Here is a 26,003-nt window from a genome sequence, read left to right as displayed (position 1 = left end):
GAGCCAGGGCTGGGTTCAACTTTATAATCCCTTGTTTAGGGGGGAGATCCCTATTCCAGAGCCACAGACTCCTTTACATTCATTATACTTATTTTCTTAAATTTGACATCTTTAAATATACACTAGAAAACAGGAAATGGGGGTTTGAACACACAACCTCATGGATTGAAGGCACATACTCAACTGCACAGCCATGTTAAGGTTGGCAATTTACTACCATCTGCAGTTATGGAATGTTTCCTCACAAGTCTAATTGATTGGCTGATTCCTCCTGGTGACCTGGATGGAATTATGTGATCTTTCCTTAAGCCATAGAAAGTCCCACCCAGTTGACTACTTCAAAATGGTGAAAGTCCTCAGTGGTGCTGCACATGCTAAAACAGGCGTTAGGGCACTAGAATCCTCAAATCTCTAGGAGCACTCAAAGCAAAACAAATTAGAATTGAACCAAGAACCTCTTTTGCAACTCTCAAAGTCAAACATACAAAGAGAAGTGCGAACACATGGCAGCTCTGGGGTTAAAGTGGATTTCACATCTTCCAATTTTTTCCTACCCTCCCATTCAAAATAATAAAATGATGAGGTGCAACATGTCATCTTGCAGACTGACTTTGAAGTATCCATTCTGGGGCCTTAGGAAACTAATATTCTATGTAATATAAAAATGAGTGTTACACAATTTTCCCACTGAGGCAACTTATTGCCAGTAGGGGGTGAGACAGACGACTTGCACTTAACTCAGATTCATTCTGGCAGGAAGAGAGCAAAGCGCAAAATTGTAACATTTTATTTACAAAGTAGTTTGGTCATACAGGAAGTAAAAATGTAGCTACAACCTTGATTTGTGCAACAGGCGGCCACAAAATCATAGCTCGCTCATCACACAGCTGCTATAGCAATCATTTTATTGGGGGGGATAAGGAACGGAAAATAAAACAAAGACAAAAGAAGAGGGGGAAGAAATAATAAATCCAACAACATAAAATATAAATTCAGAGTTCATCCAACAAAATATTAAAAGCACAGACCCAAAACTAGATACCAGTCCCAAAGTCCTCACACAGGTATACATAAAGGGGGAGTTGACAGTGAAATTGTGGAATGCGGAGTGGTGCGCTGCTTGAGAACCTTGGGAATGGCTCTCGGTTCCATCGGGAGCAGGCAGCTCCACTCGGACCACCCATCCGGTACAGTCTTTCCCCACACGGGGACTCAAAAGCTGGGGGGGAGAGGAGAGGCGTGGCGTAGGCAGGGTGTAAGGGTGGAGAGGGAAGGGGTTGGTAACTTGACAGGCTCTTGTTTTTTTTGCTCTTAATCGTCGTCCTCGTCGTCATCATCATCGTCATCTTCATCATCGGGTTCTCGCTTTCTCTTCTCGCCTTTGACAGCCTCAACTTCTAGGGGAAATGAGAGTTATTACACTGTACTTAGTAAAGTATCCGAAAGTTAAACTTTTTAACATGAGTTCGTGACAAAAAGTATGACAATGACATACCCTCTTCATCGTCGTCCTCATCCTCCTCGTCTTCAACTTCACCTTCAATGCCAAGGTCTTCCTCCTGGAGAGAAGGGACAGAGCAGGTCAGAATCAACAATATGCCCCCTGTTGATCTTTTAAACTATTGAGTCAAACAAACCAAAAAGGGCTTTACCTCCTCATCGCCGCTGACCTCATCTTCCTCCTCTCCTTCTACTCCCTCTTCATCGTCATCATCCTCCTCATCCAAGTCTTCCTCCTCTCCCTCCTCATCTTCTAAAAAACAAAATAAATGCATCAGTTTTCGATTCAGAGCAATTGAATAATTTATCTGAACAAACCAAAAACCTTTCAATATAGAAATTCAAACAATACGTTAGAACCATTTAGATATAATAAATTGGAAGGTTGTGCAGGACTATGGTAGATGAAGGAATCAATCTCTATTTTCAGACAGAGTATTTATCTGGTCAATGTCAGTGTATTATGTCGGTTTGCAACAGTGTGTTATGTGAAAATGTGATAATATTATAAATTGTATTTGAATGTTTAAGGACTCTTGGTAGATCAGTCCAACTGAGGACTAAAAGAGATCCTAATAAAAATCTAATCACATCCATTGTCCGTTATCACAGACACATGCCGACAAACAGTACAAATACACAATAAAATTCCCTTGCATGACAAAACACCCACGATATACTATTATGGATTCTAATATATAGTAATATATGCCATTTAGCAGATGCTTTTATTCAAAGCGACTTAGTCACGGGAGCATACATGTATGGGTGATTCCGGGAATCGAACTTACTATCCTGATGTTGCAAGCGTCATGATCTACCAACTGAGCTACAGAAGACCCCCATTCAACTCACATCTGCACTTCCTCATATTTTTCCCGGAAAACACACACACACAAAAAAAAGGATGCCCACCCTCATCATCATCATCGTCCACACCGTCGACCTCTCCGTCCGAGTCGGATGCCTCTCGGTCCTCCACGTCATACCCGTCCAGGTAGGTGAGCTGAGGGAGCAGCTTGAACACACTCTCCCTGTAGTCGTTCAGGTTGGTCACCTCACAGTTGAACAAATCTAGAGACTTCAGGCCGTCCAGCTTTTTCTGTGGGACCAAAATGGATGTAGGTTAATTAGGGGGTGAAAAAAAACACTGGCTGAATAAATCTCTAATTTCATTTTAGAGCACACCTTTGCCCATATAGGCTAGCAAACAAATTTTGACTAGAGCCACATAGGGAAACAAATCAGAAATTAGTCTAAAACAGTTTCCTACCAACTATATGAGGAATAGTGTCATTTGAGGCATAGCCTGAGACAGTGTTGCACTGTATTGTGCTCTACCGGGAGTTTGGTGTACCTACCAAAGGTTCCAACGTGCTGATGTCTTTCAGTTTGTTCCCGCTAAGATTTAGATGTGTGAGGTTGGGGAGTTTCTCTGCTAGCACGTCAAGGCCACCAGAGATTCTGTTGTCACTGAGTTCCAACTGCAACATAATGTGAAGATATCAGTCACTTCTGTCAACAACAAACAAAAAAAACTCCCAAGCAAGTAAGTCTTTCAGAAAACAATGACTATGCCCTATAAATGGAAGGAACCCTATTCCTTACACAATAGTGCACTACTTTTGACAAGGGCCATCAATAGCACACTATATAGGTTGCCATTAGGAACGCATCCGTTCTATACCCCCAGGCAGAACTTAAGGTATGTTTTTTAAGGAGTCAACAAAAAATGTTTATACTGTAAGTAACTTGTGTAAAAAAATAAAATAAAAACATTACCTTTTTGAGTTTCCCAAGTTTGGGAAGGTTGGAGACTGAGATTAGGCCAACGTTTATCAAACTGAGGAATTCCAGATTGACGAATTCTGCTGTGAGACCTTCGATTTTCCCTTCATTTGATCTGCAGTTATCCAGGACAAGTTCTCGTACCTATAAAAATGTGTAAAATTTTAATCCAAAGAAAAGCATATATATGTATTGTTTACAGATGCACTACAAACTCTAAAATTGAGAATGCACACATATTATAAAAGCTTTATTTTACGCATATATGCAAAAATATGTTAAGAATGGTCACATGTTGGCAACAACAACTTGCGGCATCAATACAACAACCAAACTACGATCGAATCTAAACTTCATGATTGAAAAAGGTCAATATACAAAATATGGACCTCAATGACAGGAGTGGTTGTTATTCTGACGTTTTCCTGATTTATGTATGAATACTTGCAACATTTCAATTCCTCACAACAAAATCTCATCGTTTAAAAAGTTCACGCGAGGGACAGTCGTTACGCAACCAAAAGCTCGATAAAAGGGTTGAAGAAAGTTAACACTGAACGTCAAATGTCATGATTCGCACAGTGGCAAAGTGAAACATTGTGCAAAGTGAAACATTGATAAAGCTGTCGAGTGGAGCCATCAATAAAGGTATTTGGTTGCATGATGTTTTATGTCGAGGCACCGCGGTTGTTTCTTTAAACCAGCTGCCACGAGGAAGAACCGCACAATACAGTTCTACCTTCACTTGCCCGCTGTTCAGTCACTAATGACACATGCAATGCTTTTTGTTAGCAAGCTCGCTACAGGCTAGCCATTGCCCTTTTAAGCGCTGCCGTGCAGTTGAGGACCTGCAAGAGAAGCTTGACTGCCCGCCATTACCTACCCTACAGCAATGGAAAGGATTGCAAATATACCCTGTAAAGATACACTTTTTTATTTTCAAATCGAATTTATTGGGGAAATGGATCACTTAGCCGTCGAGCGAACGACCGATATAACAGTTTGTTACATTAGATCACCGTTTCGTAAACAACGTCGAAGGAAATATTCAGAACGGAAATTAGTCAAACAAAGATGGAGCCTCCTTTCTCCAGAGCTTCAAAGACGGCAGAATGACAACATGGCGATTCCTGAGATATAGTATGCAGAGTTCTCTAAACTCTCCGGAGATGGATGACTGTTTACATGCTGTAATTACGTAAAATCATCCCTTAAAATTAACTTTCAATGTAGAATACTTTTATCAATGTTTGCATGAAAACCAGAGAGCGTCAACGTAGTTTTAGCAACACACGCACCGAACGCAGTTTCCTCTGTCTCGTGTCATTCAGGCAGACTATTGCACGAGCCGACGACCAACACGTTATTCGGAGATTGTCGGTAGCCGAAGCATTAGATATTTTAAATGATTAACATACAAAATACCGAATCTGAACGTGGAGGTTAGCCAGTTTCAATAAGTATTTCGTTTGCTTTCGTGGTAGTTGTGGTGAATAATATGGCGGGAACCAAACATTCGCTGACTGCTACGAATTAGCAACATTAACAAATCAGCTTTAATTTGCGGGAAATTATTTAGTTTATGAATCTCAAATCGAACAATAACATTTGACGGAACGTGAGGGTAGGCATGTAACGTTAAATCATCGGCGACATTGTAGCTGGCTAATTTCCTCAACTTCATTTGATTCTTAGCAAGTAAAGTTGTATAAAACGTTTATTGCTAGCTATCGAAAGGGGGTGTAATTAGTAAGTTGTAACCTACAAGATGTGGCTGGCTCGTGAGCACAAACGTTAATGACTAATGTTATTTGCTTGCTAGCTAGCAAACTAGCTATCTAATGTGTCCCTACCCAATTTGTGGAAAATGTCGAAAAGAAGCCACCCGTGATCTCTTGAATGATATCACAAACGTAGGGGTATGGTATAAACTTATTTTTGGATTATTGTTGTGGATATAAGTGCATTGTAATAAAGGGCGCCCCATTTTAGAATGTATGCTAGCAACAAACATGGCTACCAAGGTCTATATAAAATAAACCATTCCGTCAATGTCTAACGCATCGTGGAAAAACACGTCTCCTACAACACAGATGTAGAAGTTAACAAATAATTGAGACAACGTTGTTGCATTCGAACCGTGTGTGTGCAACATCTACCCAGTGACTGAAACTGTTAACACTGCAATAATGCCAGAAAGCAAAAAATAATGGGCTTTCGAAAGTAACGATTGAATATTGTCTTGTTCCCCCTCACGCCCCAACGGGGACAGTGTAATGTAGCTTGTTACAGTTAAGTATTTTCCGCTCTATTAATAAATGAGAAACATTAAGCCCATGTGGTCACCATTAGCTACACAGGTCACTTGGAAAGCAAAAAAAGTAGCAAGCTAGCCAGAAAACGAAAGGTTTGGTTTAAAAGGCACGACTTACATCAGATGGGGTCCTGTTTCTTAGTTCCAAGTGTATCCTCTTCTTCATGTCCATCTCGCCCTACGAAAGTTGAACTTTTGTCTTGGGTGTCGGTGTAATTTATATTCAGTCCAAAGGCAGAGAGATGCCCTAATGGAGGAAGAATATGGGACTGTATAATGAACTGAGCCAAACGCCAAGTTACCCGCGGAGAGGAGAAACCATGGAGGGAAACGGGACTAAAACAAAATATATTCTCAATAGTGCCATCTCTGGTCAGAAACGCTCACTGCCGTTAAACAGGCATTGCAGTCACAGAACATGACGCTGCCATGAAACAACTGAGGTGCGATTTATTTCTGGGGGAAAAGTGATGTATTATGTACAATTCTAAGTTAAAACAACTGTTTTTTGTCAGTCTTTTTATTTGATTATTTTTATGAAAATAACCAGTTTGTAACATTCTGTAATTCGGAGATTATTTGAAACATATTTAATAAATCAATTGATTACATAATCAGAAATCATTGCAAAATTGCTAAAGAAAAAACAAATGAAATCAGGACTATTATTTACTTAATTCAAACATCTACAGTAGAGATGTTTGAGCTCCCCTCCCAGCCTTGACCCCACACTTCGAGGGTGTCTCAGGGGGATTTGGGATATGCAAAAAGTACATTTCCATTTCACACATGTATAATACACACTGGTACATGTGTGTAACAGGTCAAACCCAAGCAACCATCTAATTATTGTATTTAAAAGGCCTTATTTTGAAATTAATAAGATACCTGTTGACAAGGCAGCGGCAAATTATTTTCATAGCATTCTTTGTTTATCAGTACATTTCAACGTAACCTAAACACATGACATTGTTGTCCTAATGTACATATGCTCAATAAACATTACACCCTATTTAATGTGCCTACACTTATTTCATTTCATAATAATCAGTATCTCAAGCAGTATGACGATGCCCCATAATCTTATAAAATTTGCCCTTTTATTAGAACCGGTATGTAGAGTGCGTTTATTTGGTTTACAGTGAAGGGAGCATTGTATATGCACACCATGATGGGGTACTTCTCCCTTACGCTTCCTGCATAGAGACGCAAGATCCCTGAAGCAGAAGAACACACCAGTGTGCCTCCCGCTACCACCAAAGATCACCTCTCTGTCAGGACAAGAAACGCTTACACCTATGGCAATTATGAACCAGCAACAAATTACCTTAGTGAAAATTTCTATTCATCAACAAGCCAATTTATTTATTTACATTTTTTTTCAATGAAAGAGTCTCTTGCATCTCTAGGTGCATCTCTACAAAAGCCTTTCGTAGGATCTAGTCAGGTCACCAATGTGTGTCCAATTCAAGACTAACGGTACCTATACAATTACTATGCTTGAGATAGCTATGTGTTTCTATTTTGGTATGGATTTTAATTAATATGGTGGTAACATTTGTAAAATCGCAATCACAGCTTTTAAATCACAATATGTAAAACATGAAAGTTTTGTATATTGGATATGAATGTAACTAATCTTAAAATCAATGTTCTAAAATAAATACCATTACAGGACCTACTGTACTATGCTGTACATTTCAACCATGTTTTGAACATGGTAATCGGTAATAGAAAGTATTTACCAGGAGAGGGCACTGCAATGTCTTTGTACAGCCTCCTCAAACTCATGAGGTTGTCATGCATTATGGGTGTGTGTGGGTGCCTTCTCTCTGACTGTATCTGCTTATCTAATCGATTGCTTAGAAATATGTGCAAGCCTTTAATGGGGCAATCAGCAGTGGAAACAGAGTGTTTTTTCGCTGCCCCTATTTTAGTAAATGGCTGAGGGAGTCATGTAACCACTCTCAATTCACAGACAGAGTTATGGATGCAAGGGCTGACCAGCCATGCAATCAAAATTATAATTGTAACCATGTTTTGAGGCTACTTTGTTTACAAACATTGGAGTAAAAAAAGCTTGTATTTTGGGTTCTGATGAGGTAGGATAGTTGAACTAAGCTCATGAGGCATTTATAAATTATATTCTTCAAGAATCAATGGGTACATATCATTAATTTATACATCCAAAAATGGATGTAGCAAGTGCAGATTGCCCCTTAAAGAGACAGAAGGGGGTACATTATTGTGAACCCGCTGAGTATAATATCCACGGAAGTGTTAGTGTGTTAGTTGATTTGATTCTGACAGCAGGATCCCGGCAAACTGATTTTCCTCAACACGCATTTTTCAAGGTAGTTTTGTGTATGTGTGTGTGTCCTCATTTGTTGCACATTGAGTTATTATTTTGGTAACCTACTATTGCTTTGCATATTGTTCTCCATAAGTGTCATTGTCAAACTCCCCTCCAAAGCTGAAGATAAAAATAGAGGTGTCACATATCTGGTAGTCCATAGATTATTTGTAGGGCAGTACTCTTTGTGGCCTTGCATTGGAAATTGCTAGTCTCCCAGAATGAACTGTTTAGGCTATGGCTTACTTAGTTTTGTCAATGGCTAACAAAGTACTTGGCTGTCTGCTAAGTTCATGTAAAACTATTGTTTGAGAAAAATTCTATTTGACACAAAATTCCAATGCCAGAAACTAGACTAAGTACAGTAATCTAGTATAGGGCCTCTTAGTAGAACTGTGCCTGACTGAAGACTGATAGGCAGTTGAGTCTTATTTGCTCTAGTGAAGCAGCGGCTTCCAGAGAGGCTCACTGGCTCAGACACAGCAGGCTGAGGCTTCAATGTGCAGGGAGAAGATTGAGAACACGCCCAGAGAATGAGCAGCTCCCTTGTGATGAGATAAGATGGTTATGCCTCCACTCTACTGTAGAAAACCCTGAGTCGCGGGGTAGGGGTGCTACTTTTGCCGCCTGATTCAAAAACAAAACATGGCGGTATTTCAAGGTTTTTGGGAGAAAGAAAAAACAACAGCCATAAAGTTATCTTTTTGTCAGACTAAATAGTATTCAGTGAATGGATTGGAGGACATTGTGTTTACTTTCCAATTTATAGGAATGTATACTGTAGTTCCAGTGAATCTGGTATATAGGATACATTTTCTCTGCACTGTAGTTCTCGAAAGAGAAAAATACATGGCCTAAAGTATGTAGAATATGTATTCAGTGTTTGACTTGGGCAGGAGCTCCCCAGAGATGAGTATCGGCACCTCAAATGTTCTACTGCTTGAGCTCCTGTTCCTCTTAAAGAATATTAGCTCAAAAGTATTGTGGAACTCCTGCACCTAAATATAAACAGTACCGTCACCCAAAATGAGTACCGGCGGCACCTTTTTCAGTCCAAGTCAAACACTGTATGTATGTAGGGCCGGTGTGGAGCCTTCCGGAATGTGTGCATGTCTATGGCTATAACCTTCTAACGTGCTGCACACAGTCTATCCCAGAAGCGTTGACTCACAGCTAGCTAGCCTACCTACACTGTCTGCCTCAGTCCCTCTGGGCTTTATTTTCTCTTGTTGAACCCTACTGTGCTCCTTCTCATATCACTGACTGGATATTGCATAACACCAAGAGATAAATTGCCAGAATTCAGTCATTCTCCCTCCTGAGCACCAGTGACATACTCCGCACCTTTTATTTATACTGTGCTGCTATTCTCAGACACACACATCTGTATAGGCAGCCCCATGACAACTCTCTCGCTCTCTCTCTCTCTCTCTCTCGCACACGCACACACACACACACACACACAGCCAGCAACATGGCCTGCTTTTTTATGCCCGTTTTGTGCCAACTCCTCCACCTTTACAAATAGGATAAGAGCTGAGCCTTAAGAACCCTTCGAGGGCTATGGTAATGGTTAACCAGATAAGGATTTTTGGGGGGCGGGACTTGCAAACAGACATCATTTTTTATCAACGTTTTTACCCCTCTCTGCTCGCTTGCCCCTCTCAACAAGTTACATTCATTTCTACAGGAGGCAAAATGGAGGGGACGTTCGATAAAGAGAAACCAGAGTTGGAATATAAAAATCCCAATGATAACCAAGGTAAATGACCTCTGAACATTGTCTCTATTCTGTGTTTTATAGTGAAATATCCAATTATTTCTCAGATGTACCACTGTTCTCTGGAAAGGGTTACAATCTTAGTCCTAGTATTAGTATGTCATACTGTCCTTTTATTTGTTAACATTGGCTCTATTCATGCATATTCCTGCCAATGTATTTTGCTGCAAACTGGGTCACAAAGGACTTACTGATGGTTGATCTGTCCAAACAGATGTACCACTAAGTTGATTGCAACTCAATAGGAACATGTATTTGGAAGACCATTTTACTGTAGATGTTCTCTGTCTGAGTCTGTTTCTCTCATACTGTATGTTTGTAGTCCCAGACACCATGTACTAACATGTACTAATCATCCTATACAATACTGTTTTCAATTAAACTTTTTCTTTCAAAAGCAGCTCAAACAATGTAATAGCCATTGAATTCTACCGTGCAAATATAGAGTGAGTTATAGGGAAATAATGCACGCTCTAGAATGCCCTTCAAGCCAATCAGAAAGGAGTATTCAACAATGCCATGGTATAATATGTACTATCATCCTATACATTGGTATGCTGATGGTTTATACAACTGCTGCTATATAGCTGCATTGGATTTGCAGTCCATTTCTGACACAAATCATACAACAGCATAAACTACTGGAGCACTCAAATATGGAGAGAGTTTTGTTACTACAGCATAAACTACTGGAGCATTCAAATATGGAGAGAGTTTTGTTACTACAGCATAAACTATTGGAGCATTCAAATATGGAGAGAGTTTTGTTACTGCAGCATAAACTACTGGAGCATTCAAATATGGAGAGAGTTTTGTTACTACAGCATAAACTACTGGAGCACTCAAATATGGAGAGAGTTTTGTTACTACAGCATAAACTACTGGAGCATTCAAATATGGAGAGAGTTTTGTTACTACAGCATAAACTATTGGAGCATTCAAATATGGAGAGAGTTTTGTTACTGCAGCATAAACTACTGGAGCATTCAAATATGGAGAGAGTTTTGTTACTACAGCATAAACTACTGGAGCACTCAAATATGGAGAGAGTTTTGTTACTACAGCATAAACTACTGGAGCACTCAAATATGGAGAGAGTTTTGTTACTACAGCATAAACTACTGGAGCACTCAAATATGGAGAGAGTTTTGTTACTGCAGCATAAACTACTGGAGCATTCAAATATGTAGAGAGTTTTGTTACTACAGCATAAACTACTGGAGCATTCAAATATGGAGAGAGTTTTGTTACTACAGCATAAACTACTGGAGCATTCAAATATGGAGAGAGTTTTGTTACTGCAGCATAAACTACTGGAGCATTCAAATATGGAGAGAGTTTTGTTACTACAGCATAAACTACTGGAGCATTCAAATATGGAGAGAGTTTTGTTACTACAGCATAAACTACTGGAACACTCAAATATGGAGAGAGTTTTGTTACTACAGCATAAACCAGTAATTGATCAAGTACAGAGAGGACAGTGAAACAAATCATAATGAAACAAAGTGATCCAATTTTTATTGAATCATTGTCAGTTTATTACGATATTTACTAAATGTGTCTTACACTCTGACTATTGATGTAATATAATTGAAAAGAGGAATGAGAGTGAAGTGTCCTGTTTGTCGTTGACAGCTGACTGACTGGCTGACTGGTGTATGTTGGTCGGTGTTACAGGTGGGATCCAGCGGCGGCTAAGAGACAGAGACCTTCTCAAGAAAAGAAAGGCAGAGGCCGAGGAGAAGGCGATTAACCAGTGGGTTTATGGGTAAATGTAGACATTAAGAAGAGGTGCAGAACTAGTAATGCACACTCATCCTCTAACAAACATGTTAGAGTTAGGAAGAGGCCTAGATTTCAACCACTAATGACGGTTTTCTGCTTCAGCCGACAAATGTGTTTAACTAGAAACTTGAGTGGACTATGTGGGCTTCAATACAGCTGCTAAGCCCTTTGTCCTTATTGGCTTACTCTAGTGCTTACGTGCTTAAATAAGTTTGGCTGAAAAGCCACTTAACATGACTTTATGTTTTTGTATGTTTAAAGAATGTAAGAGCAGAAAATAGTCAAAGATGTGTACATGCATAAATAAAGTACATGAAACAGTATATTTGATCATGATCGTATTTGGCTGTCTATCAGTCTTCCAGCCCACATTGTCCAATATGAAGCAAGAGGAAACCAAAGGTTGCTTAGGCGTTTCCAGCTATTGGCACCACACATTTAGATCAAGGACTTTGCACTATCAACAATGAATGAATGAATATCGCCAAGCTTATCAACGTAATCAGCTGCAAAGTGTAAACATTCCAGTTGTGAGGAAGTGTATAATGACGACCCACCATTACATTTCTATTTGTGTGACTTCAGGCTAGAGAGCAGGAGGAAGAGAGCCAGGGGAAGAGAGGAGAAGAGTAGCTCGGGAAGACGAGGAAGGCCGAGGAAGACTGATCCAACTCCGGAGCTCCCGGCTTCCCAGGAGGAGCCAGAACAGGAGGCTGTCATTGTAAAGGTGGTGTCCAAACCAGTGGAAGTCACCCCTGCCCCTACCTTGATCTCACTATCCCCATTCCTTCCGGTGGACCCTGGCCCGCCAGAATCACTACCGGCGTATGTTCCCCCCGTCTCAGACCCTATCCCTACCCCTGCTCCTGTGGCTGTTGTTGCCCCTTCTCCAATGTATAACCCTGTTACTGCCCCTGCACCATCCCTGTTGGAGACCCTGTACACTGAAGGCAGTGACCAGGGTAGTGACACCCTGGACCAGGTGCTGATTGAGGACTTGGGTCCTGATGAGAAGGAAGACATCCCTCCATCTCAAAACAACTGGGGCACTGATCAAGGTACTAATGGCATCAATTAATGAATGTCTCTTTGCAGTCATGTACTTGACTTCTGAATTTACTGAAGTGTCTGGCCAATGAGCTCATTGGGATGTTATCTAGCTGTGGGGGATATGATATTTGTCACATATAGCATAATCAGAAATGTTAAACTAACCACCTTTCTGTCATAGGGTCAAGTGAGGAGCCGTCTGTCAATGTGCCTGAACAGAATAGAGTGTTCTCTACATTCCCCAGGTTTTACACGGGTGCTCCTTCACAAGATCATCCACCAAGAAACGTCTTCTGAAATCCACTCAGATCTGGCCTCTGATAACATACAGACAGATTACACGCAATGTAATCTATTCTGTCAACATGTGCATTTGAGAGGTGATGCAGTTTAGCCTTACTGGTTAACTCATCTTTGTCATTTTGAGCCTGATAGAGTATGGATATGAAATGTAATGTACAATGAGATGCATAAATTCCAGCTTTAAACCGACCCATGGATTTATTTATTTTTGCTTCATGAATGGTGTCTAAATTTGTTATGTTGCAAGAACTGCATTGTCTGTATTTAATACATGATTTGTACAAGCTAAATATGGCAGCATTTGAAAGTGCATTTGTATTTAATCATTTCTGGTAACTGTGTTTTCTAATTGTGATTTTTACATTTTTTTATACCCAATGGTTTATTTGAGATAAGCGCTATGATAATAAAGGTGTGATGCTTTGTTGATAATATGACTGTCTCCTTGTTATGATCATCTACAAAACAAGAACAAGTCTCAGTTGCTCAATTAGTACCCTCTGCTGTCCTCTTACAGTAGTGAAACAATTTCGAAGGAGTCATTATATATATTCAATATTACAGTAGACATGTTGTTTTGGCATTTCTCTAAACTGACAACCATTAAAAATAGTTATTTCTACGAGTTTCATCCATAACTCCCCATCAGGACACGAGTTTGAAATTTTGCTTCACAATTTACGTAATCATTTGCGCATGCTTGCTACAGCACTCAGTCACCGCTTTCCATTAGTAAGTTGCTGGTTGGCCAGCTAGAAATGACGACACACATGTGCGGAAGCATTTCAGCAGAGATGTGTACTTTTGTTAGGCAGCACAAACAATCTCTGATATTTTACATTATCAGATGTTATTGTATGAATTCTGATTATTTAATCTAATCAATGACAAACTAGCAAAGCAATCAAGACACTATCAAAATGTCTGCCACTTGCAACTGTACCGAGCATGTCAGCAAACTCAACCATCAGATATCTGTCATGCGAAAAGAAATCAAGAATCTCAGGTATGAAATGAATGCAAGATGTAACGCATGGCATCTTGGAAGTCGTTATTCGTATTACATACTGCCTATATGCTGCTGACCATAATGTGTCAATACAGATATTAAAATGTTCCCCCCAACCCAGGCAATTGTTGGACAGTGCTGTTCGTTCTCATCGAAAACACATGACATCTCTCCAGTCTGCTTTGACACACATTGGCCAGAGTCGATCTCCAAGAGAGAGTCAGCCAAGGCCACAGGCAGAACTAGAGACACAGAATTCACTTGAGAAAGGTAGCTGGCTAAGGCACTCGATTTCTCGCTTATATCCCTCTCTTATATTTTCCTCGCATGACTTGTCTTGATCATTGTTTAGCTTTAGCTGACTGGCACTTAATTAGAACTTCTATTCAATATAGAATCAATATAGAAATATCGCACACAAAGGATCTTCCGCTTATCAGACTTTCTTCCAATGGGAATAATTTTCTATGAGAATGACATATCTATAGCTTGCATTTCTATCTGAAATATGTTTGGTCTGGTACAAAGCTAGATAATGGACCTTTAATCATTGTTTTAAATGTCAATTTCTCCTTCACAGGGACCATCCAGACAGTCCCCATAGGTTACATCAGCTCCTGTTTCTCAGTGAAGAATGGCACCCCCAGACAGCCAACTATATGTGGGCCCTCCAGGGCCACCCTTCAGATCCAGCAGAGTGTTTTCAACAACCCTGAACACTCACTGGTCGGCCTGGACAACTACTCTCATGTCTGGTACGTACTAGAGACGGGGATAGGGAGCCAAACTTAGTAGAGGGGGTAGCTAGCTAAACTTAAGGCTGTTTAAGAAAGTAGCAATGTCAGTACTACATAAAACAATCTGTATTTTTTGCAAAGACAGTTCTCTCATTAGCTAAACGTATCAAGGATGTGACAATCATTTTCTTAGTCATGAACTGTTTTGGTCAACTTACATCCTATTATTCCCAATTTGTCTACACTTGTACAGTAAATACATTATCCTGCTTTCACTCATTCCATTTCCAGGGTCATCTTCCTGTTCCATAAGAACGGCCACCTGAGTTATAAGGCCAAGGTGAAGCCCCCCAGACTGAACGGCCAGAGGGTTGGGGTGTACTCCACACGTAGCCCCCACCGGCCCAACGCCCTGGGTCTGACCCTGGCCAAGCTGGACAGAGTCACAGGTTAGTATCAGTCGTCAAAAACAGCTCGAATTGCTTTGCTCTTCTGCGCAGTGTGACAATGCTCCGTCTAAAGGTGCATCCCCAAATATATAATCCCCAGAATGTTGCAGAGTCTCATTTCAGATTGAGCAGTACATTGTGTGTGTGTGTGTGTGTGTGTGTGTGTGTGTGTGAGAGAGAGAGTTTGTGGGTGTGTCCGACATTATTGCAGTTATGCTTAGCCTTATTGTCTCCATAATTGCTTAGCTTGGCATGCCATAGGCACACTGTTGTTCAGTGTCGAACTGCCTGTTATGTGGATTGGTGTATTTTATTCAATAAACCGTTCACTTTCTACTTTAAGGTGACACACTTCATCTGAGTGAGATAGACATGATCGCAGGCACCCCTGTCCTCGATATCAAACCCTACATCTCTGACTATGACTCCCCACACAGTAGAGTGGACATTGACACAGATACTTATGACTGTGGCGTCCAACCTGAGAGCACCAGTGTACCATCAGAAGAGGGGACCACCAGTGTGGAGACGCTGCATTCAGACTCAGTAGCTTCGTCCTCCTGTACTGTTGATCCCCAGTTGGACTTGGGGGTTGAGAGACAGGATAGTCATAGCCCAGACCCCAGAATACTCCACTCAAAAGACAAATCCAAAGTTCACATCCTCCATCCAGGCGATGCCTCCAGCTCTTCTGCTCCGAAAGCCCTGGACAAAGACCTCACCACTGTGCTGGGGGAGCTCAAGGCCTACATCAGCGAGGGACATGACCCCCTCACCCTGGGGAGCTCTGTAGGAAAGTCTCAGGCTTCAGGTGGCCCTAAAGCCAAGCCATTGGAGCCAGTGGAGGATAGTGCTAGGCCTTGCTATGGGGAAGAGGCCTACAGCACCATCGCTGGCTGGATCAGGGAGCCTCCTGTGACCAGTCTGGAGGTGCGCTTCACACCCCATGCAGAGAGAGAGCTGGGGGAGTTCCTTGCCCCCATCAATACAGGTAAGCCTATGCATTGGGAAAGTATTCAGACCCCTTGACTTTTTCCATATTTTGTTACGTTGCAGCCTTATTCTAAAATGGATTACATTTCAAAGAAAATCCTCAATCTACACACTACCCCATAATGACAAAGCGAAAACGGGTATATATATTTTTTTACAAATGTATAAAAAAATACAATAAAATGCTTATTTACATAAATATTCAGACCCTTTGCTATGAGACTCAGAAATGAGCTCAGGTGCATCCTGTTTCCATTTATCATCCTTGAGATGTTTCTACGACTTGTTTGGAGTCCCCCTGTGGTAAATTCAATTGATTGGACATGATTTGGAAAGGCACACACCTGTCCATATAATGTCCCACAGTTGACAGTGCATGTCAGGGATTGTACGTAGAGCGCCGACACATGATTGTGTCGAGGCACAGACCTGGTGAAGGGTACCAAAACATTTCTGTAGCATTGAAGGTCCCCAAGAATACAGTGGCCTCAATCATTCTTAAATGGAAGAAGTTTGGAACCACCAAACTATTCTACCAAATTAAAGTCAACGGTATTTTTAAAAAAAAGTAATGTTTCTCCGTCATCCATTTTGCCATAATTGTTAAAGTAGATCTATTTTCACTGGCTTCTTCCTCTATGAATGTCCCCGTTTCTCTAGAATCTCGTGACCGACCCAGGTTCCGGTTCCTGCGTGGTCCAAAAGAGGCTGCTGCCGCTATCAGAGGGGTTCTATCTGCTGACCCCAGGTCAGTGTATCGGAGGAGCCGCTGTAAGGACAGACTCTTCTTCTTCACCTTGGACACGGCAGACATCACCTGCTGGTTCGGACAGGGCTTCGCTGAGGTGCTCCAGGTCAGACTCGTGGCTGTTGGAAAAGAACTGGCCAGCTGAATGGTTCAAGTTCTGTATGATCCTAATGGTTCTGGTTCTATGGATTGATTTTGGAATCAGCTCTCAATAATTGTTTTATAGGTGAATCTGAGAAAATATGAATATTTAACTAAATAAATGCAATGTTATAAACAACTGTTAATAAAAAAAAGTGTTTTAATTTTCCTGTAAAGATAGAGTGCTTGTTGAAATGGTTGGTTATACCGTATGATCGTAACACTTTATTTGACTAAGTAAGTTACATTATAGAGCATTTATTCCAAGCACCTCTAGGCTGGGAGAGAGCACCTCAGTACACTGCAGTGCACACTATCACTTATCAGATGGAATCTTTACGGTTGAGTTCTGTTTAGTAATGGTAGTGAACACGCCTTTACTATCTAAGTTAGACTGTTGCACAGTTTTAATAACGACTCCGCTATGATAGGATATGGATTCCAAAATTGCTTCCAGTATTTCCCTTGACCTTTGTCAACCTCTGTTTTAGTAATCCAATGTCCAGTACAAAGTCTTTTAAATTCAGGGATTTATATTGGGAACTTAATTGCCCTCTGTCTATATCCAGTGTGACAACAGTCTGTGGGATTGGTCTACTTGTCATTGTTGGATGGAGTGGAGTGGTGGGCCTTTCATTGTCTGGCATAGATTTACTACTAGAACCACTCCCCTTTCCAATAGCAACAGCAAATCACTCTTTCACACTACTACTTTGTATTCTTGTGAGAGTGTGTGAGAGAGAGTTAGAGGCTCGGAGTAACACGCACACTGGGTATTTTCGTTTGAGGAGACGCTGTTTTTAGGGTCAGCAAATTACAACTAATTAATAGTGTGTTGTTAAATCGGATGTAAAGAGTTCACTGAACAGAGAGAAAACAACTACGCCTTCACCAGTTGACTTGAATTGCCTAATGGGACCACTGAATCCCCACCGGGCTGTTAAAGGCTGACTTCATCCTCCAAGCACTGGACTATGACTGTGTCGACAAGCACGATCACATGGTGCTGTGGTACGCGGCTCAGGTAGGTAACGGTCCTATCAATGACCTGTCTGTATTAAAACGTTAACGCCATTCATCGAGTGGGACAGATGCATTGAGGTGAGGATTAGATGCAGATGAGACATCTGACATTTCTGTAATCTCCCTAAATGTTTGTTTTTGTATACAACTTGTCTTGGAATGTTTTGTATGAAAATAAAACAAATACTGTCTTGTGAATAAAATTACTCAAATCAAATTTGGGCTTTACTGTGACTTCCACTGAACTTTGTCTTTGTGAACATGCAGCATCTGAAACGTTTGAAAATAATCCCATACCCTAAACAAACACGACAGCAGGTGGTAGTAATTGGTAAAATGCTACCCATAGATTTTACGTGAAGGCATTGGATTTGACGTTTACGGTTTATAGCCAATAGCAGCGAACCTTCTCGTGTTTGAAAGAAGAAGCGGTGGTTGACGTTTCCTTCTGCAGTATGTTTGTTTACTTCATTCAAAAACATTTTCTTTAGGAAATATTTTAAGTATAGCTCGGACTTTTATTTACAGCGCTTTGTAGCCGAATAATTTAAATAGGGTCACGTTTCATAACGTTAGCCAGTAACTCTAGCTACTGTAGCTAACGGCAATTTACACAAATGTCCCCGTGAAGTTCAAATTCTGTTTTATCTCTGTCCTTTAACACAGTGAATAATATGCCCATTGGCATGGGTATTAGCTCATTTTAGTCAACGTAATGATAACGTTATCTTCCATAGCCCAGTAACTAGTTACAAACTGTACATCGGGGTGTATTAATTCCGGCGATTCTGTTGCAAAACGTTTCTTAAACGGGGCGGGACCTACCTGAATTTGTCACAAAGGAAACTCGTTTTAGTTGCCAACGAAACTTGTTGCCAATTAGTGGTGGAAGATTACACCCCAGGGGCCTGTTGCACAAAAGTAGAATTAAGACATCCGGGATAAATGACTCAGCTGAGCTCAATGAAGCCAAAACATGTGCGTCCAGGCTTAATTGGTTGCACAAAGACCAAGCCAGGATGAGCAGACACGGATTCATTAAGCCAGGTGAAACCAATCCTGGATAGGTGCGCGCTCACGGCTCACTCAAATAGACCCCGCCACAGATCACAGATTAACTGATTTACCATGGCAACTAGAGCCGCGTACTTTTCCCCGTCGGAAGCACAAATCCTCATGGAGGCATACGAGGAGGTAAAAGATATAATTAAGAAGAAAGGCAACACCGCCACAGTGATAAAGCAAAGAGAAAAAGCGTGGCAAAGTATTGCAGACCGCCTGAATGCGTAAGTAGTGCACAATTACACACTCACCGCTCCGCTGAAACATCACAATTACAATTCAAATATTTAATTCACATCTCCAAAAATGCAGTTGTACTGTAATTATGAAACGGTTAAATTTTTAATTGAAATGCACTGCAGATATGAGTGAAATTGTGTAAAGTAACTCCATCACACTGTATAAAGCTATGATAAATTTTTTGATATTTTTACTGAAAACAAGACAAAAATACCAAGTAATTTTTTGCAGTGTAACTCCATTAAATGTGTGTGTGTGTGTGTGTGTGTGTGTGTGTGTGTGTGTGTGTGTGTGGATTAAACATGAACGGGCCAAAACGGACATGGCAGCAGGTCAAAATCAAATACAAGAACATTCTGCAGAATGGTATGGTCCCTGACTAATATTTAACAAAGCACAAGCATATATTGTACCCAGAAGGTGCCTGCTCACACATTGTCTGTACTGTTTTAGCAGTGAAAAAGAATACCCACAGACAAGGCACGGGTGGTGGGTCACCAAAGGCTGACCTTACCCCAGCAGAGGACATGGCCTTGGAGCTAAATAAAGGCAGGCCCGTCTTAGAGGGGATCCCTGGGGGGAAAGAGACGAGCATAGGTTCCTCCCAAGATGCCACCCGCTTCATTCAAGGTATGTCCTTCCATCTCTACATGGGATACAACCACATTCATATTGAATCAATTTGGACTGTCTGACTTTGGTTTACCTATTGCCTTGCAGTGCCTGGCAGCACTGTGTTCCTGTTAGAGCCACCAGCACAAGCACCAGACGATGCTGATCCAGTGAGTACTCCATCAAAGGCATACTGTAGGCCTGGCATGTCTTGTCTACTAGCTTCAATATGAATCCGATTAAATGTGATAGGGTGAAGGCCCCAGTGCAGCAGCAACCGCACATGATGGAGACGATGATGAGGAGGAGACCATCTCTCTGGATTCCAGAAGGCATGAGGTATCATGTTAAGACTGTGAAAGTACTATTTACTCTACAATGGTGAGGAGTCCTCATCAAAATCAAAAAATCTAATTTCTTTTACAGGACCCAAATGCTATACAGTGGGAAAACCAGCCTGGCAACATAGTGCGTATTAATAAAAGGACACCACATCCTGCCAAATTCCAGCTGCGCTAATTGTATTGTGTTCACAGAGCTCACAAGCTATCAGAAAGTTGTATGGCAACCACCTCCGGCGCCAAATAGAACTGGCAGACATAGACATTCAGTACAAGAAGAAAAAGATGGAAAATCTTGCACTGGAGTCCGAAATAAAAAAGAGGACAATTAGGAAACTGGACCTTGAAATAAAAAAACTTGAGAGGGAGGTGAGATATGCCTTCAATGTACACTGTATGCTAACTGTAACACAAATGTATTAATCATTATTTTTCTTTCCTCCCCCAGCTCCAAGAAGATGACACAGCTCAAAATAAAAATTAGGTATATTCTCGTAAAGTCAAGTGAGCCATGACATATGAGCTCTTATTGTGAGCACACAGGACGGTGGCATCTTTCTAAGGTTTTTTTTATTTTCCCAGCAATCAGTACAACCAAGTCATCGTTATAAGGCATCGCCCTCTTTTGCCCACCCCCCCAGCACCAGGTGTGGCCACTAGCCTATATGAAGGCCCAAAATTGTGTGTTCCTTTCTGCTCTGACAATGGCATGCCCATTCGTGCGAGATGTGGTGGATGAAGAAGCACTTGTGCTGAGGAGAGCCTTCAGGCGAGAAAGGGTCTTCAGGGACCGGTTGGACCCACTGGCCTTCCCTGATGACCATCTATATGAAAGATACAGGCTTTCTGCAGATGGCATCAGGTATCTATGCAGACTACTGGGTCCCAGGATTAAGCACCGCACTGCACGGAGCCATGCACTGAGTGTGGAGCAAATGGTTTGTGTGGCCTTGCGCTTTTTTGCTAGTGGAGCCTTCCTGTACTCAGTGCAGAACAGCTGAACAAGGCCACAATTTGCCGCACAATAAGGAGTGTGTCTGGCTATCAAAGCATTAGCAGATGTCTTCATCTCCTTCCCTGGCCACAGAAGACTCTGTGACATCAAAGAGGAGTTCTATAGGATTGCAGGTAAGAGGATCTACAAATTACAGGACAACTGTTAACACATAGTAGGATACTCATTACTTTGTGTGACAGGTTTCCCCAATGTCATTGGTGCAGTGGACTGCACACACATAAGGATAAAAGCCCCCTCAGGTGCCCATGAGGCCGATTTTGTGAATAGGAAATCCTTTCACAGCATTAATGTTCAGGTGAACATAACTTTTTGATATTGTCCATTGACGAACACTCTGCATTGCCAGTGATGTGCATTGATTGGTGTAATATTCCTCATCTTATGATTTCAGATGGTCTGCAATGCTGACTGTGTGATCAGCAATGTTGTGGCAAAATGGCCTGGCTCAGTCCATGACTCCAGAATCTTTCGGGCCTCTGAAATCTATCACAAGGTAAGCCACACAACCCCTATTTATAACCATCATGGCTGTGTCAAGAATATCACTGTGTTTATGAGGTAGTAATGATGAGATTTTGTGTTGACAGGTGAATTCTCTGGTGTGTTGCTGGGAGACAGGGGGTATGGCTGCCAGCCTTTTCTCCTGACACCTTTCACAGACCCCCAGGAAGCACAGCAGGCCTACAACCATGCCCATGCCAGGACCAGGGCCAGAGTTGAAATGACCTTTGGCCTCCTGAAGGCACGCTTTCACTGCCTTCACAAATTAAGGGTCAGCCCTGTTAGGGCATGTGATATTACTGTGGCTTGTGCTGTCCTCCACAATGTGGCCTGCCTGAGGAAGGAGAGGGCCCCCAGAGTGCCACCAGCCATGGACTGGGACAATCCGGCAATCTTCCCTGATGACGACAGTGGTCGGCTGCTGAGAGACCAATATGTGTTGAATTATTTTAGTTAGTATGTGTGCTTTCAATTTTGGTTAAATATGTCCTGCGGTGGCAGAGGAATTTGGGTTTTTTTGGGTTCGTTTTTGACGAATTTGGCCTCTTATGATGTTTGTGCGGTATACTGTGTGTAATACAAGGCTGCAGGGAGGCTACTGCATCCATTCATTTGTCTGTTCAGTTGATGTGTATGGATTTGTCCTGCATTTATTTTAGTGTGCAGACATGCAGGGTGTGTTATATACAGACCTTTGAATGTGTATGTATCATTTTGTATAATATGCTTGGATTCTGTGCTTTCCATCTTGTAGAGTCACTGTGACTTCAGTTTCGAAAGGAGCTGATGGTTTACCTGCTTTGTTTTGTCCTTATTCAATAAAGGAACATAATGTTACACATTGTGTTTTTATATTCATATGGAATGTGTATTTGTTTATATGACAGAGTACTAGGGCCACACTGAAGAAAAAGGATAAAGTCATAAATTTATGAGGCTGGTTCTTTCTGCAGAAAAGCTACATATTGTTTTTACAGTTTTGATACTTATGACAATGTGATACTTAATATTCTGGCACATCAGCATGTCTTTGTTTATGAAACCATACTGAAGTACAATTTCACGAAATGCCCCACATCTGTCATTTTAACAACTGTCCTCCTTTAAAACAACTGGTTACAATATTATGACTTGTGTTTTTTTCCCCTCTGTGGCCCTAATATTCTATCATTTTATATATAGCCTTATAGTCTATGGGAAACTGTAAATTATCTAATGATAGCAACATCATCTAAAAATCATTTTTTATCCAAAATCATTGAAATTAATGATCACAAACGTTTAAATAATAACAGTGGGTCTAGTTATGTGATAACAATGTATAGTGAGCAGTGAAATGACTATTGGTTTCCATTTGTGGTGACTGCTGACTGACATTAGGGATGAGATTAAATAGATCCTGGAATTTAGCCTGGTCTGGAGCAGGCTAGCTCCACAGAATAAATCTCCATGGTAATTTATACCATAACATATCCTCCTGCCCCCTATCCATCTTTAGTGCAACCGGATTACGGATCAATTGAGCCAGGATCACCAAGATATCCTGGCTTAATCCCTTATCCTAGTTTTGTGCAACAGGCCCCAGGAGTGAGTTCTTTAGTAAATAAGGATTTGTCCTTAATTGACTTGCCTAGGTAAAGGTGAAATAAAATAAAAAATACATTACAGAACGTTTAATCTGTTGCAAAATGTTCTACAAGGGAAATCATTTACTCCAAACCAAAAACATTTTTCCACAAAAACGAGTTTCTATTGGGGAAATGTAGGTAGGTCCCGCCCCATTTTACTCAGTTTGCTGATGGAATCTGACTAATGAATACACCCCAGCACTTTAGTCTAAAAGATAGCTAGCCAGTCAAGTTGGTAACATGTCTGATATGGCTCCAACAATAATACCAGGTTGTTTGTATTCTGACAGTAGCCCAGCCACTTAAGCTATCATCATGTTCACGAGAAGATTACTACCATTGTGCCCTCCAAGCTCATCACTAATCTAAGGACCCTAAGACTGAACACCTCCCTCTGCAACTGGATCCTGGACTTCCTGGTTGGCTGCCCCCAGGTGGTGAGGGTAGGAATCAAAACATCCACCACACTGACCCTCAACACGGGGGCTCCTCAGGAGTACGTGCATAGTCCCCTCCTATACTCCCTGTTCAACCGACACTACGTAACTGTGCACAACTCCAAACACCAATATTAAGTTTTCAGACGACACGACGGTGGGAGGCCTGATCACTGACGTCGATGAGGCAGCCTATAGCAGGGATGGGCAACTGATGGGGGTGTGGGGGCCACAAAAAAGCAGAACTCATTATAAGGGGCTGCAGTGGCTCGTGGGTCAGCTACTTTCCTGCAATTCTACTTATTTTGCCATAGGGTGGAGGCAAATGTTTGCAGTTTTTAATATGATAACTGATGATCAATGGGCCCCACCCCAGTCGGTAATTCGACCTTGCTTACTACAAGTTTAGATAGCTGGTCGCTAGACTAACTTACCAATCTAAAAATGCTTTGCTGACATGGGCTAATTAAGTGACTGCTGATGCACAACCAAATTGCACCTTCTGTATTCTATTATTCTAACTCTCAACAGTAAATTGAGAGACAAACCTTTGTTTTTAATTAGTCCGCGGGCCTACAAAAGTTGACCATCCCTGGCCCATAGGGAGGAGGTCAGAGACCTGGCAGTGTGGTGCCAGGACAACAACCTCTTCCTCCAACGTCAGCAAGACAAAGGAGCTGATCGTGGACTACAGGAAACGGAGGGACGAGCATGTCCTCATCCACATCAACAGGGCTGTAGTGGAGCTGGTCGAGAGCTCAAGTTCCTCTGTGTCCACATCACTTTAAGCCAATTTATGCCTACTCCGTATTTGCGATCCGGAGGGTTTGACATAATTGCAGGGCCTCCGGAGGCCAAATCAAGCTCTGTACCATATCGCCTTGCATCTCCCAAATTTTGTAACAATGCCTAAGGCTCCGTATAGCTCCGCGTTGACATGATTGGTTGATGGGAGGTGCTGGATAAACAGAAACTCACTTCCTTGACAACTTGTTTCACAAGAGCTCTGCTCTATGAAGCGCAAGATGTATGAATGCTCTGACGCGACAATGCCTCTTCCCCCTCAGGAGGCTGAAAAGATTTGGCAAAGGCCTTCAGATCCTCAAAAGGTTATACAGCGGCACAATTGAGAGCAGCTCCCTGCCATCCAGGATGTCTATACTAGGCGGTCTCAGAGAAAAGACCCAAAAAATGTCAGACTCCTGCCACCCAAGTCAGAATGTTCTTTCGGCTACCACATGGAAAGTGGTACCGATGGACCAAGTCTGGAACCAGCAGGACCCTGAACAGCTTCTACCCCCAAGCCATAAGACTGCTAAATAGTTAGTTAAACCTCCTAAGCATCTGCCCCTTTTTTTCAATTTTCTTCTGAAATGACATACTCAAATCTAACTGCCTATAGCTCAGGCCCTGAAGCAAGGATATGCATATTATTGGTACCATTTGAAAGGAAACACTTTGAAGTTTGTGGAAATGTGAAAGGAATGTAGGAGAATATAACACAATAGATCTGATAAAAAAGATCATTCAAAATTCAAAAGGCACTCACACATCTGAGCAATCTTTTTTGCAGGTGCATGGTAACAGTTGAACAAGATGAAGGAAAAAGGAAACCGCACACTGCTCTTGATAGTATCACTGATCTTTAATACGCTTACCTATCGGCCTCACGGCCTTCGTCAGAGCTTTTGTGAGTAAAAAAAAATAATTGCACCCTTATGTAGACCTAGTCCCACCCACATCCATTCCACACATCGAAAGGAGTTGAGGCGAAGGAAAAACAAATAAGTGCTACCAAATATAACAATATGCATTTCATAAATATTTGAAAAGTGTCTAAATAAGACGTATTAAAGACGTCTGTAAAACCACAATGAGGACATAGACCTACCGAGCAAGTTTTCATTAATCATTGTGTACATCATACGAAAAACAGTCATCTTAAATAAGGGCATAGTTCATGTTCAAATTCACAACATAACATACATAGGCAAAAGATAATACAAAAAAAAAACATTTTGTATTTTATTTGTACCATCATCTTTGAAATGCAAGAAAAAGGCCATAATGTGTTATTCCTGCCCAGGTTCAATATACATTTTGGCCACTAGTTGTCAGGAGTGTATGTGCAAAGTTTACCTGATCCAATGAACCATTGCATTTCTGTTCAAATTTTGTATCAAGACTG

At 41.4% G+C, this 26,003-nt stretch overlaps 3 protein-coding genes and 1 long non-coding RNA gene across 14 annotated transcripts; 3 read left to right on the top strand and 1 right to left on the bottom strand.

Moving 5' to 3' along the window:
- Positions 1–771: 771 nt before the first annotated feature.
- LOC115116388 (acidic leucine-rich nuclear phosphoprotein 32 family member B-like) lies at positions 772–5,930 on the bottom strand. Of its 4 annotated transcripts, none has more exons than XM_065003845.1 (7): positions 5,721–5,930; positions 3,283–3,432; positions 2,862–2,984; positions 2,416–2,602; positions 1,653–1,753; positions 1,496–1,559; positions 772–1,397 (listed from the first exon to the last, which is right to left on the bottom strand). In XM_065003845.1, the coding sequence occupies exons 1-7, from the start codon at positions 5,772–5,774 to the stop codon at positions 1,312–1,314; spliced, it is 765 nt and encodes a 254-aa protein (XP_064859917.1). In that variant the 5' UTR covers positions 5,775–5,930; the 3' UTR covers positions 772–1,311. The 4 variants fall into 4 exon arrangements, with proteins under 4 accessions (XP_064859917.1, XP_064859918.1, XP_064859915.1 ...); XM_065003846.1 differs by having other exon boundaries at positions 772–1,394; positions 5,721–5,929; XM_065003843.1 differs by lacking the exon at positions 5,721–5,930 and adding an exon at positions 3,678–3,772.
- Positions 3,849–13,310, top strand: hemgn (hemogen). Of its 4 annotated transcripts, XM_065003848.1 has the most exons (5): positions 3,849–3,936; positions 9,646–9,717; positions 11,416–11,506; positions 12,109–12,581; positions 12,819–13,310. In XM_065003848.1, exons 2-5 carry the CDS (start codon positions 9,654–9,656, stop codon positions 12,965–12,967), a joined length of 777 nt encoding a protein of 258 aa, XP_064859920.1. In that variant the 5' UTR covers positions 3,849–3,936; positions 9,646–9,653; the 3' UTR covers positions 12,968–13,310. The 4 variants fall into 4 exon arrangements, with proteins under 4 accessions (XP_064859920.1, XP_064859921.1, XP_064859919.1 ...); XM_065003849.1 differs by lacking the exon at positions 3,849–3,936 and having other exon boundaries at positions 9,585–9,717; positions 11,416–11,494; XM_065003847.1 differs by lacking the exon at positions 3,849–3,936 and having other exon boundaries at positions 9,585–9,717.
- Positions 13,311–13,518: 208 nt separating this feature from the next.
- Positions 13,519–18,210, top strand: trmo (tRNA methyltransferase O). 3 transcript variants are annotated; one of them, XM_065003833.1, is made up of 6 exons: positions 13,527–13,882; positions 14,007–14,155; positions 14,466–14,640; positions 14,914–15,071; positions 15,415–16,062; positions 16,725–18,210. In XM_065003833.1, the coding sequence occupies exons 1-6, from the start codon at positions 13,797–13,799 to the stop codon at positions 16,955–16,957; spliced, it is 1,449 nt and encodes a 482-aa protein (XP_064859905.1). In that variant the 5' UTR covers positions 13,527–13,796; the 3' UTR covers positions 16,958–18,210. The 3 variants fall into 3 exon arrangements, with proteins under 3 accessions (XP_064859906.1, XP_064859905.1, XP_064859904.1); XM_065003834.1 differs by lacking the exon at positions 14,007–14,155 and having other exon boundaries at positions 13,519–13,882; XM_065003832.1 differs by lacking the exon at positions 13,527–13,882 and having other exon boundaries at positions 13,889–14,155.
- Positions 18,211–20,141: 1,931 nt separating this feature from the next.
- On the top strand, positions 20,142–22,608 carry LOC135561838 (uncharacterized). 3 transcript variants are annotated; one of them, XR_010459678.1, is made up of 7 exons: positions 20,142–20,229; positions 20,317–20,358; positions 20,427–20,600; positions 20,680–20,715; positions 20,814–21,359; positions 21,641–21,742; positions 21,837–22,608. It is a non-coding gene; the product is annotated as an uncharacterized LOC135561838 (long non-coding RNA). The 3 variants fall into 3 exon arrangements; XR_010459679.1 differs by adding an exon at positions 21,429–21,544 and having other exon boundaries at positions 20,317–20,600; XR_010459677.1 differs by having other exon boundaries at positions 20,317–20,600.
- Positions 22,609–26,003: the final 3,395 nt, after the last annotated feature.

The sequence above is a fragment of the Oncorhynchus nerka genome, linkage group LG18 (genome assembly GCF_034236695.1).
Source record: "Oncorhynchus nerka isolate Pitt River linkage group LG18, Oner_Uvic_2.0, whole genome shotgun sequence".
NCBI classification, from domain to species: domain Eukaryota; kingdom Metazoa; phylum Chordata; class Actinopteri; order Salmoniformes; family Salmonidae; genus Oncorhynchus; species Oncorhynchus nerka.
The sequence above is the reverse complement of the archived record's forward strand: the minus strand, read 5'-3'. Positions and strand labels throughout refer to the sequence as shown.

Excerpts from the sequence above, each read along its gene's own strand:
- LOC115116388 (XM_065003843.1), bottom strand. The coding sequence starts at position 3,767 with ATGAGATTTTGTTGTGAGGAATTGAAATGTTGCAAGTATTCATACATA. Across the intron at positions 3,433-3,677 it reads CAACCACTCCTGTCATTGAG|GTACGAGAACTTGTCCTGGA; the intron begins GTCCATATTTTG and ends ACATTTTTATAG. Across the intron at positions 1,754-2,415 it reads GGACGATGATGATGATGAGG|AAGATGAGGAGGGAGAGGAG; the intron begins GTGGGCATCCTT and ends TTTGTTTTTTAG.
- hemgn (XM_065003848.1), top strand. The coding sequence starts at position 9,654 with ATGGAGGGGACGTTCGATAAAGAGAAACCAGAGTTGGAATATAAAAAT. Across the intron at positions 11,507-12,108 it reads ATTAACCAGTGGGTTTATGG|GCTAGAGAGCAGGAGGAAGA; the intron begins GTAAATGTAGAC and ends GTGTGACTTCAG. Across the intron at positions 12,582-12,818 it reads CAACTGGGGCACTGATCAAG|GTTTTACACGGGTGCTCCTT; the intron begins GTACTAATGGCA and ends TACATTCCCCAG.
- trmo (XM_065003832.1), top strand. The coding sequence starts at position 13,894 with ATGCAAGATGTAACGCATGGCATCTTGGAAGTCGTTATTCGTATTACA. Across the intron at positions 14,641-14,913 it reads GACAACTACTCTCATGTCTG|GGTCATCTTCCTGTTCCATA; the intron begins GTACGTACTAGA and ends TTCCATTTCCAG. Across the intron at positions 15,072-15,414 it reads CAAGCTGGACAGAGTCACAG|GTGACACACTTCATCTGAGT; the intron begins GTTAGTATCAGT and ends TTCTACTTTAAG.